At 31.4% G+C, this 13681-nt stretch overlaps 1 protein-coding gene and 1 long non-coding RNA gene across 3 annotated transcripts; both read left to right on the forward strand.

The window, feature by feature from the left end:
- The first annotated feature begins 5720 nt into the window (after positions 1-5720).
- LOC148768068 (uncharacterized) lies at positions 5721-8077 on the forward strand. 2 transcript variants are annotated; one of them, XR_016033432.1, is made up of 4 exons: positions 5722-6145; positions 6422-6460; positions 6897-7009; positions 7790-8077. It is a non-coding gene; the product is annotated as an uncharacterized LOC148768068 (long non-coding RNA). The 2 variants fall into 2 exon arrangements; XR_016033431.1 differs by having other exon boundaries at positions 5721-6145; positions 6422-7009.
- A 3276-nt stretch (positions 8078-11353) lies between these two features.
- LOC105948928 (alpha-1,3-arabinosyltransferase XAT3) lies at positions 11354-13183 on the forward strand. Its single transcript, XM_012972189.2, has 3 exons — positions 11354-11483; positions 11720-11797; positions 12048-13183. The coding sequence occupies exons 1-3, from the start codon at positions 11354-11356 to the stop codon at positions 13181-13183; spliced, it is 1344 nt and encodes a 447-aa protein (XP_012827643.2).
- Positions 13184-13681: the final 498 nt, after the last annotated feature.

A 13681-nucleotide genomic window follows, 5' to 3' on the forward strand; every position in this document is an offset into this window, starting at 1 on the left:
AATTAGAAATTATTATTTGTAACTAATATATAAAATAAAAAAATACGTTTGACTATTTTAATTTCCGACATCGGATTGATCATTTCAACAATACCAACACTCATTAAGAGAGTTAGTACCTCGTGTTGATTAATTACATTTTAATATTAAAATATATTATTTTAATATTATTGTTAATTATTTCAATTTTAATATCTCGGTTTCTTAATATTAGAAATTATCATCATTTTCTAACACAATTAAATTAAAAATAAAACAAAGTAAATTCAAATGTTAACTAGAAATAGTAATATAAGATTTTAAAAAACATTTATGTCAAAAAGAAACTAAAATAAAAAAAATATATTTAAAATATATTGTAGTTACATATATAAAGCACTTATGACGTAGTGCATTTATATTTTTCATTAAGGTTATTTATGTCATTTTTTATATTATTGTCAATTATTTTAATATTTTTAAGGGGCTATTAGTGAGAACCCTTGTCCTTTTTTTAATAAGGATGGATCCAATTACTTTTTTCTTATTAGTGCTAAACCCATCTTTTGTGTTATTCCACATTTATCCTCCCCACTATTATAGTCTACACATGACCCATATCCTTTTCATTTATTTTTTCATATAATTTTAATTTTTGTTTTTTATTTAAACAATAATAATTATTATTATTATAATAAATTTTAATAAAAAAAATTATAATTCTTTTTCATATTTTTTAAGTTTTCACTTTTTTTTATTCATAATTAACCAAAAAAATTTCGAAAACAACTACAATATTTCCAAGATCAACTATAATTTCATTTTTTTTATTTATTTAAAGTTTTAGTTTTTTTCCATAATTAACTATAAAATTAGTGAAAACTCTAAGACAACTAAAAAAATAGTTGTCTACAAAAAATAGTTGCTTACAGTTATAGGCTTATAAAGATATAATCAACTACAAATTAACGAAATCATCTAAAAAATTATCGAAGACGACTAAATGTATCGGAAACAACTACAAAAAATGACCAAATTCAAGCGCAATCTACTATAAAATCCAACAAAATCGCAATGCAAAAAAAAAATCCAATTTTTTCTTGTTGTTCCGTTACGTCTTGTTGAGGGCCTGACAGCATCGGCAATACCCTGCATACGCATGCAAAATTACATCAACGAAGCGACAATAATCGAAATTTTACCGAAAAAGAGAAATGAAAAGAAAACACAACTACAAACATAAAACTTAAATCACATTATGAATCGAGCAACCTGAATTACACTAAATTCAATTGCATTATCACAATGACGATTACATCTTAAATGAGTCGCTATTCTAACCCAATGTCATATTCTTAATTCGATTGCATCGAAAATCAACTAAGAATGTCGAAAACAACTAAAAACTATCGAAAAAAGCTAAGAGAATAGCAGAATAACGCAAAAACTACACAAAATAGCATAATAACAAAAACAACTATACAAAATAGCATAATAACAAAAAAAACTATACAAAATAGCAGAATAACGAAAACAACTATATTTCTGCAAAAGATACCCAGCAACAAAAACATCTCCGATTTGTTTTTCTAAATAATGGTTGCGGCGGAGCAGAGCGATGTCACCAGATCCGACGATGGAGAGGTAGAGGTAGAGAGGGATTAGCCATTACAAAAAAAAAAAAAAAAAAAACGAAGGGTCTCCCATAGTCGATTCCAACGCCTTTGATGGCCACCAAATATAACGAACAAAGCTTTTGTTAACGACGTCTGCGGTCGCGATTCTCCATGAAGATGCAGCCCAAAGTTTTTTTATCCTCCTCGGGGTCGATTGATTCAATTACAGCGCTGGAGGCAGTTTTCCGACGAGGATTATAGGAATGCTTCCAAAAATTGAAAAAACAAAAACAAAAAGAAAAAGAAAAAGAAACAAACACTAGCAAATCTGCACTCACCGCATAAAGAAAAATGGGAGATCGAAAAAACCGCAGTTCATCCTTGTTCTGGCGGCGGCGCCGCCCTAGCCATGTTTTCTTCCACATCGTGAAATCATAGAGAATGAATTTTACGGTTTGGGTGAAGAGAGAAAATAATATATTATCTGGTAAAAAGGGTAAATTGGGAATATTAGTATAAATTTTGTTAAGTATTTATTTAATTAAATAAATTAGGGGGTTCTCACTAATATTGAAAAAGGGATGGGATTTATCTCCATTTATCCATTTAAGTGAGGAGGTTTTCACTAATAATCCCTATTTTTTAATGAATAGAACAGGTAAGTGTTACATTTAATTTGATATTTGAATTTGAAGGGTATAAATGTTACACACCCCATAGTTAAGGGTAAATGTATTAAGAAGTACGTAACTCTAATATACAATTAAATATTTATAAATTAATACAGTTGGTACCAGCCAAATTCTTTTAATTTTAGTGAATACTACAAAATAATCCCTCATCTTACTATTTAGTCTCACTTTAGTCTCTCGTGTTTCTATTGTCTCATTATCATCCTTCAAATCTGCAACATATCTCAATATAATCCTTTGTATATAATTTAGTTAACTTTAACGGAAAATTTTATTTATTTACTGGAATATTTTATTCTTATAATTATTTGTAATAAAATATAATAAATTAATAAATACTAGAAAAACATCTATAATTGAACTACTTCTTTAAATATTAACATAAGATAAAAGACAATGTAAATAAATTTTTGATAGAGAATATATATGTAAATATCATTGTAATTATTTAAATGCATTTCTAAATTAAAGTCATCCACAAAATAAATGATTATTTTTAAGTTAATATAAATTAATATTTTGTAAGAATATATTTTTAAGTTAATTTTTTATAAGTTATATTTTTTTCTTGTTTGCAAATACTATTTTTAAATTACAAAATTTATTATTTATTGAAAAAGTCATAATTTACCAAATTAATTATAATAAGGGAATATTCCATCTGTTCTTAAAAATATTGCGTTGAAGTTAACCAATTTATGCAGCAAGAGATGATAATGAGAACGGTTATAGAGATGAAGAATGAAAATGAAACAATTGATGCATGAGGTACTAGAATGGAACTAACGAGATTTGACCGCCATAATGTCATTGGCAACATATTTTTAACGGATTGGACACTCAAATGGGATATGTGTGTGGTGGAATGTTCGTAAATGAACTGGGCGGCCGAGACCTGTAGACAGAGAAGCCAGAGCGGTGCTCAACACGATAATGATAGCTAAAGAAAATGAATGGATCGGAAGTCGGTGTTCTTTGAAGGAGGTTTTCTTGAAGTGATTAATGAGTGTCGGTCTTTTTTCCATTATTTCGATACACGTCTTTTTCGTTTTGTTAAACGAAGTGGGAATAGCTTTGCCCACTCTATTGCTCATTTTGAAATTGTAAACTCGGAGGAAGGCGACTATCTTTCTGTTCAATTGGCTATTAATGCCTAATAGTAGTTTCTATTTTTCCCCTCAAAGAAAATAAAAATTAATTTGTTAAATTGATAAGAAAACAGATAAGGGTTGAAATGCGGAATACATAAAATTGGACTTAATATTATTTAGAATCTAGATCTGCAATGCTCATATTTGGCCAAACCTATGTCAAAAATTAGTGCCAACTTAAACTATTTTCAAAAATAATTTTTTTTACTTAAAATTCCATCAACCCAAATTTTATTTTTCAATCTTCAATTTCACAATTTAATTAATTTCGACCATTGACCGCCGACGATCAACGTTGACTACCCATCAACAACATTGAAATATATATATATATATATATATATATATATATATATATATATATATATATATATATATATATATATATATATATATATATATATATATATATATATATATATATAGTCTTGTGTTTTTAGTAATTTAAAATGAACTTTTTATAAATCACAATATTTAATTGGATTTTAGGGTGTATTTTCAATCCGGCTCAAATTAATTGACATTTTCTGTTAAGCAATGGGAATGAAAAACAAAAAATCCTACTGCATCAAATTAAATATTTTACTATCCATCATTAAAGGGAAAAAAAAGAGAGAAATAATTCGTCTTTTTTGTCATAACTTATGGTGCAACTCAAATAAATTTATAAAAAAAAAATAATAATAATAATAAGGGTAAACTTCAATTTACCTACCTGAACTATACCCAAGGTATAAAATACCCCCCGAACTTCAAAGTGAACCAAAACAACCCCTCCGTTAAATATCCGTCCACAATTGCTGATGTGGCGTGTTGACTTTTTTGAATTATTACTATCATTCCATCTGTTTTATTGTTTTGACATGTTTACCCTCTGCTCAATATATTTGTTTACAAGTAAATTGCAAAAGATAATAAAGGCCAAATTGCAATTTATGTTAAATTTCGGAATAAATCAAGGACTTAATTACAATTTCCTAAAAAAATCCAGGACTACCTCCGTCACCGGCCTCTATACCCCTTCCTCCTTAGTTGGAAAAAAAAGAAATTCCTCAGTTCATTGTCCGGCCACCAAAATGCACGACGTCCCAATCATCAATTTCAAATCTATTTCGAGAAATTTTAAACTCAGAGAAAATTGATTTTCACAGAGGAAATCGAAGAAGAGGAAACTCCGTCGTGTGCAGCCCGATGATGAAGCTGATCGGAAGAAACTCCGCCGCGTCGCCGCCGCCTCTTTCTTGCTTAGCCGCCACCGCCGTCTCCGCCATCGTCTTCGCCGCCCCATTTCACAGTCCAGGTCGCCGTCGTCTCTTTCCACGGCCTATGTCACTTGCGGTTACTGTATGGACTTTTCAAGCAAAATTCGAGATTTAATTCGAGTGGTGGAGTGGCAGACCGAGGAGAATTGATTTGGTTGATTGTGTGGGTAGAATAGAAGGTTATGAGATTCTTGTTACTTCTTGGATGGATTATGAAGTTGTTAGCCAATTGAAGAAAAAAAAATTATGGGATTCCTAATTTGAAGAAGAAGAAATTTGAAGGTTTTGAGATTTTTAATTTGAGGACCAAATTTCTGGGTTTCTGTTACAAAATTTCAGCAGGAAAAGAAAAGAAAGAAACGGAAGGAGAAGAAGAAAGAAAAGGAAGAAGAAGAAAAGATTGGAGGGCAAAAATGTAAAACCACTTAAAAACTAACGGTGTTACCTTTTTAACGGTTTTAAACGTTGACCCAAAATCTGCAAGGGCTGTTTTGATTCATTTTGAAGTTCATGGGGATATTTTATGCCTTGGGTTATAGTTCAGGTAAGTAAATTGAAGTTTACCATAATAATAATAATAATAATAATAATAATAATAATAATCAATAAATAAATTTCAATGATATTTAGTGTAGGTTTATGCATTTTTATCCTCATTCACTAATGTCATAATATATTTATTTTTGTTTGTTTTATCAAATTAAATAAGTATTAATCATAAAATAATTATTTTTAAAAAATACGCTTAGCGCCTCGAAAATGTCAGGCCATATATATATATATATATATATATATATATATATATATATATATATATATCGTTTTATATAAAAGTGTGTATATAAAAATATTGGGTAAATGAGTGATAACCCCTTAGTTTTGAAAATATATATGAGGAGGTCCAATGATTTTTTCTGTTCTAGTCAAAAACCCAAATTTTGATCTTAATTTGTCAGACCCCCCTAAGGCATAGTGATATGACTGTTTTACCCTTAATGGGCAGCTTTTGTGGAATAAGGCCAGAAAATCACGGTCCGTTTATTTGATTATCTTTTTCCCAGCCAAACCCTAACTCTTCTCTCCAACCAAAACTCCTCCCCTCCAATCGCCGCTCGCGCCGCTCTCCTTTCATCTGTTTTGTTCTGCCTCTCTCTCCCGTCTCTCTTCTGTAATGACGGGACCAGATTCACCCTCCAGGCCAACCACCTCGATCGGCCAAATAGGGCGTCAAAGTCTAGCCGTACAACGGCTCCCCGACGATGTTCGCCGCGTACACGGCGGTGCTCGACCCACACAATCGGATCTTGGATGGTGGCCGGAGAAGTATTAATCGGAGTCAGCTGAGCAAGCAAAGATGCAGAGCGTCGGAATGTAACCACCATTTGAGGAGAACCCTTTGGTCCATTCCTCATGCTCATTTTCAGTTAGCGGATGAACAAAAACAGGTATTCAAATCCCATTTGTTTTAGATTTGAACAGAAACAGACATTCAAATCTCCATTCTTCGTGAAGGGTTCTGAATCAAGATCTTTTGTCTCATCAAAAGTCATGTTTTTTGCTATTAAAACCAGCAATGGGGAAACCCATAACCCTTCAACAAAAAGTTATATATATATATATATATATATCTATATATATATATATTAACTCTCTGACACCCCCTCTCTCTCTGTAATGATTATATGTATGTATACATGAAATGATTTACTTTTGCAACACAGGGGTTGGAATGAAATATGGATAGGCGGCGCCGCGGCGGAGTAAGTACAACCCATCTCTCCAAAATGGAATTTAGATCAGTGGCAATTTTGCCGAAGGACATGGTGTTCGCCAATTCAAAATATTTCTTTTGCAACCGATAGATCGGAGTTGTTGTTGGGTTGAAAAGTGGAATTTAAAGTTGTAAATCCAAATTATACTATATATGACTATGTGCATATAGTTAGTCATATGTAGTTATATATAATCACATATGGTCGTATAGATGTAGTCATATATAGTCACGTGTAGTAATATGTAGTTATATAAAAGCTCTGCGTTTTTTCTAATGTATAGTCATGTATGAGTTATGTGGAGAGTATATGCTGGTGATGCATATATATATATCAGTAAGTAGGTGATAGTATGTGTGTGTGTGTGCAGATTCAAATTTGAAGAAAAATTCGTTGTTTGTTTAACTCTTTTTCTTTTTCACAGGTCTTGGTGTTTGAACTACTATGTAGTAAGTTTTTGCGAAGTGGGACTTTGTGTTCGTCGTTCAAAACAAGCCGCCCACCGCCGCCCACCGCTCACCGCCGCGACCATCACCGGTAAGTTAATTGCAACCACTTTGTTCCTATATCATTTATCTCTCTTAAGATTTTGTGTAGAACGACTAATTTGGAATGGTAGCAAGGTCAACAAGTAATTGTCAATATATCTTGTGATTTACTTTCAGTCAATTCTTCTCTCGTGTTTGTGTTTCTGCTTTTCTGTTTCAAACCACTAAATGGTGTCTTTTTTTTTTTTTTTCAACCACATTGTTTTATTCATAATCTTATATAGATTCAATTGTGAAGTTTTTGGTTTATATACATATATAGTCACATGTAGTCATGTACTGTAGTCATATATAGTCACATGTAGTCATGTACTGTAGTCATATATAGTCACATATAGTCATGTACTGTAGTCATATATAGTCACATGTAGTCATGTATTGTAGTCATATATAGTCACATATAGTCATGTACTGTAGTCATATATAGTCACATATAGTCATGTACTGTAGTCATATATAGTCACATGTAATGTAGTCATGTACTGTAGTCATATATAGTCACATATAGTCATGTACTGTAGTCATATATAGTCATGTAGTCATATATAGTCACATGTAGTAACAAGAATGAACATAACTACATGTGACTATAGTTGACTACATATAGTCATATCTAGTCATATGCAGTAACAACTACTTGTGACTATAGTTCACCAAAATAAACTTATCAAAAAAATGTCTTTCATTGTTTTTTGTATTTTTTCATGTAATGTAAATCGCTTATTCCATTTTGTTCTTCGTTTTCTTTAACTTGTATTTTTTGTCACAGGATTTGGTTTGTGTAACATTATGAGATGCAAAGAATAAGATGCAGAGAAGTGTAATGTGAAGTTCCATTCATGCTACAACAATCTAGACTTAAGCCACTTATATAACTATAGATAATTGTAGATAACTATAGTCACGTGTAGTAACATATAGTTATATGTGTGTTATGTGTTTTTTAATGTATAGTAATACGTGTCCATGTTTTGAAGATTTTATGGATGTGATCGTGTTTTCATTTTTTTTGGGTTAGTTGATTTATAATATCAAGATTAAAATTGTTAATTTTGTTGTTGGTGTAGATTAATTTTGGGGTAAAAAAACAGTACATGATTACATATAACTATACATGATTGTGGTATATTACAGTTATATGTAGTACACTATAGTGATGTGTAGTAAATTTCGGTACAGTAAATTTATTAAAAAAATTAAAAAATTAAAAAAAATATAAAAAATATAAAAAAATATAAAAAATTAAAAAAAATTAAAAAATTAAAAAATTAAAAATTAAAAAAAAAATTGAAAAATTAAAAAAATTAAAAATTAAAAAAAAATTAAAAAAATTAAAAAATTAAAAAAAAATTAAAAAATAATTAAAATAACACACAGTAGGGTATATATATAAAAAAATAGTGAAATAAACATTTATATTTTTTTATTAAAAAAATATATAAAAATGATAAATGCAGGCCCAAAATCTAAATGCAGTTTGGCATTATGCTGAATGCAGGGCGAAAATAATAATGCAGTTGGGCGAAAATGCACTTAAGGGCACAATAGTACTTTTGCCTCTCCAGGGGGTTATCTCAAAGGAAAAATTTTAGGGGTGGACCTATCCCTATATATTTTCCATTCTAGGGGTGTATATCAAATGGACCCAAAAATATTTAGGATCGTAAATCTTGCAATAATATGTGTGAACCTTAGGTGACCCCGTCTTCTTCACCTCCACACAGAACGGGCCCTACTTATTATCAAGGAATAGATTGTCAATGACCTATAACGCATTTGGATTAACCTTCAAGTTTGTGTCTTTTAGTTTCTTATATTTGACTTTGAATATGGTCAACAATTTTATTGAATAGTTAGTCAATAAAATACAAGACTGTAAAATTATTTTAAAGACAAAAAAAAAAAGTAATATATTTTTTACAATAACATGCTGATCATCTTATCCTAGTTGGGCTGATTCATGGTCAAATGTACATACTGATGGCAACGGGTCGGTTCTGGACCGGGTTTGTCTAAACCCAAGACCGGACCCATGAAAAATATATAAATCCAAGACCCGCCCCAATTCGTTTTATCTTAGACCCAAAACCCGCCCCAACCCAAATCCTAACTAAACGGTTCTGACCGGCCAGACCTGCTAGACCCGTTAATATACAAAAAGTTTAATATTTTTTGACTTTCATAACATTTTGCTTGTATATTTTTACGAAATAATCTCAATACTAAAATACAATATTTTAAAAAATCTCTACAAGTGATATAACATGAACAATAAAATTACAATTAATTATATTTAACTTCGATAATAAGTAAAATTCAAAATGCAAGACAATAAGCGGTGGTCGACAAGTGATAAATATTACTCACGAGAAATGAGATTCAAAAAATAAAATAGTGAAAATAGGTAAACAAGAATAGACAAGATGAAAATTGATAGTTTGATAAATGAAATCCGAAATTATATATATATATATATATATATATATATATATATATATATATATATATATATATATATATATATATATATATATATATATATATATATATACGGGTCGGTTCTGGATCGGTTACAATTAAACCCGTAACCCGACCCAGAACCATTCGGTTCTAGAAACTTAAACCCATTACCCGACTCAGAACCATTTAGCTGACCCAGACCCGCCCTAAACAGGTCGGTTCCAGGTCCAAGACCCGCCAAACCCGTACCCATTGTCATCCCTAAATGTACATACTTGAAGCTTGTAAATGTATGAGATTCAAATGAAACTATTATCATAAATAATCAACATAAAATACACAATATAACATGATTTCTTTTCAAGATAATTTTCTCATATAAACATCAATTGTAGCGATTCAAGTTGCACTAGAAAGCTCACAAAAGATTTACAAGATTTACGTTCTAAAACCCTTATCGGAATCTCTTGGGGTATATTAATGGTGATCCTTTCCTCCTTTTCAGTCGTGAGGGATAAGCCTTTTTCCACCTGAGACGCTAATGAGATAGATGAGGTAAGGAAATATCGATCTGCGAATACCAACGCTGCCATGTCCGGATGGGATCTGACAAGATTGAATGAGTGGGAAAAGAAAACAAGGGGTTACGCGAAAAAAAGGAAAAGCGAGAAACAGTGTTGAATGACCATCTCAACCAAAAGCTTAAGCTGTTAGTGAAATGTATCATTTAGTATTAATATCTCCAACACGCCCCCTCAAGTGCAGGCGAATTACATTTGAAGCCTTGCACTTGAAATATTTGAATTGGGTGGCGGTGGGATTCGAACTCAGGACCTTTCATTTGGTCTGGCTTTGATACCATGTTGAATGACCATCTCAACCAAAAGCTTAAGCTGTTAGTGAAATGTATCATTTAGTATTAATATCTCCAACAAACAGAAATAATAAAATTCCTTATTAGAAATAACAATAGCCACCAAATCAATAATAGTAAAGATCACGATCGAAGAACGACGAACAAGGCCTCTCACAGGGGAGAAAATCGCCTCCAATAGGGAAAGAATCATGTTTTGAACACCATAAATAAATACCTACGATTCCAAACAAAAAATATATATAATTTCAATTTTACTTAAAAGTAAGATATTTTAGAAAAACAACATTCTCATTTTATCCTCAAATTTTAAAATTGTGAGATTCAAATGAATTATCATAATCATAATTAATTAACATAAAATAACCAATTTAACAAGACTTATTTTTATCCTAATTTTCTCATAGAAACATCAATTGTAGCGATTCAAGTTGTACTGAAAAGCTCATGAAACATTTCCTGTTTTCTAATTTCTGAAATTCAATTTCTATGATGGTCAAAACTCAATATATATAATGATACATGTAAGACAAATTAAAAAGAAAAAAACCCTTACTAACTTCTAGAATAGTGAGGGGTGTTTATACAGTTCACAAGTCATTGTCGTGGTTTGATCAAATTCGGAAGAATATAGAAAGTATTACGATAAAAAAAAAATGAAAAAAAAGTTGAAGTATTTACCATGTGATCGATGGAAATATTCAGAAAGTATTGTCGGATAACTCATCACCAATTAAATTAGTTATTGCATAAAAAAACATGTGTAGCAAGAGCTACGTAATTTGATGTGTTTTATTATATATGGCCATCATGAGATAATGATTTTGCAGAAAATGGTATGAGTTAATTAGGAGTAATATATAAGAACATAATCAAGAAATACCATATAAGTTAGTAATCACACATTAATTAATATTCCTTCGCACATGATTCGTTAACATCTCGAAGACATCATATATAGTTCCAACGAGAGATTTGATGCGATTAATTATATAAGTTATGGCTTCTGATGAGTCCATTTTTTCGAGAAGTTTTAGTGAATACGAGCTGAAGAAACTTGGATGTGTAGCGTTAACTATTTGCTTCATCACAACCTTCAGCTTTTGCACCATTCTCAGGCAACCTGTTCGTAAGTCTATATGTTATTTTACGCGTAGATTGAAAATTAACCAAATCACCATTTATCTTGATTTTCTTCATCTGTTGAATTTTTGATATTGAATTTAGAAAAAAAAATATTGAAATCTGATCTATGTATAACAAAAACCATTCTTGAGAAAAAAAATGTATTATTTGTACAAATATATTATCTATGTATAGCAAAAATCTGATTTACATACCTGGTGATGATACTTGTTTGTACAGTAAATTTGGAAGTTTCGGTGGCTTTTGGACTCAAAATGTTGATAGGCTCTGTTAAATTTGACGAACAATCAAGAACATGTAAGTTTGTATCTATGTATGTATTATTATTTTAATTTAATTTTACCAGTTCTACTATCAGCATGATGAATATATATTCGTAAGATGATTTCCCAATATTTAATTTAATTTGGATGGAAGAATTCTGAGTTGAAAAATATTTAAATCTATAATAATAAATTCGTTGCGTATTTCGGACGGATTCGATCGGCACAACAATAAATTTCATGTGTAACCCTAAAATTTTTTCTTTATTTTACAAACAATACAGTGAAGCCAATATACAACTTGAGCAATTCAAGATCAGAAGTACTCGAATTGAACGGCGACATAAGAATCCACGGAAGCTCATCCACTATTTTCGTAGCCTCAAACTTGTTACAAGAAGACTCACACTCTAATTGGACGTTACAACCCTATGCCCGAAAAGCAGATGTTTTCGTTATGCAGTATATTAAAAAATGGAGCATTAAGCATCACGCCGCCGGAATATTCCCCATTTGCCACCGGAATTTCAGCATCCCGGCAGTAGTTTTCTCCACCGGAGGATACGCCGGGAACCAATTCCACGACTTCACCGATTTGCTAATTCCACTCTACTTGACTTCTCAACCCTTCAATAGAACAGTGCTCTTTCTCATAACCGACAAGCGCTATTCTTGGATTTCCAAATACAAAGAGATACTAAACAAACTGTCCAAATACGAGGTCGTAAGCATAGACAAGAAAACCGAAATTATGTGCTTCCCAAGATTAATATTCGGCCTAAAATCCCACAAAGAGTTCGGAATTAATCCATCCGAATTTCCATACCATTCGATCAACGACTTCAGAAATTTCCTTCGCAACACGTACTCGTTAGAGAGAGAAAACATCAACGACTATTATTCCTCAAAACGGCGGCCTCGAATGCTAATTGTTTCCAGAAACAACACCCGATTCTTGAAAAACGAAGGCGAAGTAGGGAATATGGCTAGAGTGTTAGGATTTGAGGTTGTGGTGAGAGAAATCGAGCAGAATATTTCACTCGTCGCAAAATTCGTGAACTCATTTGATGTAATAATGGGAGTGCATGGGGCCGGGTTGACCAACATGGTCTTTCTTCCAGATAACGCAGTTGTCGTCGAAATTGTACCGTTCGGTTTGGAGAATTTGGCGGAGCCTTACTTTCGGATTCCTTCGAAAGAAATGAAGTTGAGGTACTTAGAGTACAAAGTGAGTTTGAATGAAAGTTCTTTGTTAGGGAAATATGCAGATGATAGTGCTGTTTATAGAGATCCTGGTGGACTTCAAAAGAAGGGGTTTCTTCGTTTTCGATCTGTGTATTTGGATAATCAAGATGTTAGTATTGATTGTGGTAGGTTTAGGGACACACTTTTGCAAGCTTTAGATATTCTCAAGAATTAATTTTGACGGCGGTTATATGCAAGCTTATCTTTTTTTTATTAGTTAGAGACCTCCAACATAAAAATACTAATTTATCCTTAATGAAATTTAAAACCAAATAAAAATTACAAAACATTAAAAAAAAAAAAATCATTTTCTTTGTGCAAGACCAAATAAAATTCATAAATCCAGAAAACTCTCATCCTTATTTCACGACTTAAAAATCTCCTCCTCTTCTCCTTCTACACAAACCCACCAAGAATCCCTACACACCAAAATTATCAAATACATACCAAACATTCACGATGGAACCAGAAAACAATGATATGGTGGTTTACGAGGGTGGAGAACACAATGAAGTGTGTTTTAACCGTTTATTTTTTAAACCGACAAGTAACCACTCACGAGGTAGTGGGATCCATTCACATAAAACATAAATAAAATATTCATAACCATAATAGTTTGCTCTAAAAACCTATAGTCTTCTATTGTATATCCCGGATTAATAATTATTCTACA

This window comes from Erythranthe guttata, chromosome 9 (assembly GCF_056151865.1).
Source record: "Erythranthe guttata isolate IM_541 chromosome 9, IM_541, whole genome shotgun sequence".
In the NCBI taxonomy this organism is placed as follows: domain Eukaryota; kingdom Viridiplantae; phylum Streptophyta; class Magnoliopsida; order Lamiales; family Phrymaceae; genus Erythranthe; species Erythranthe guttata.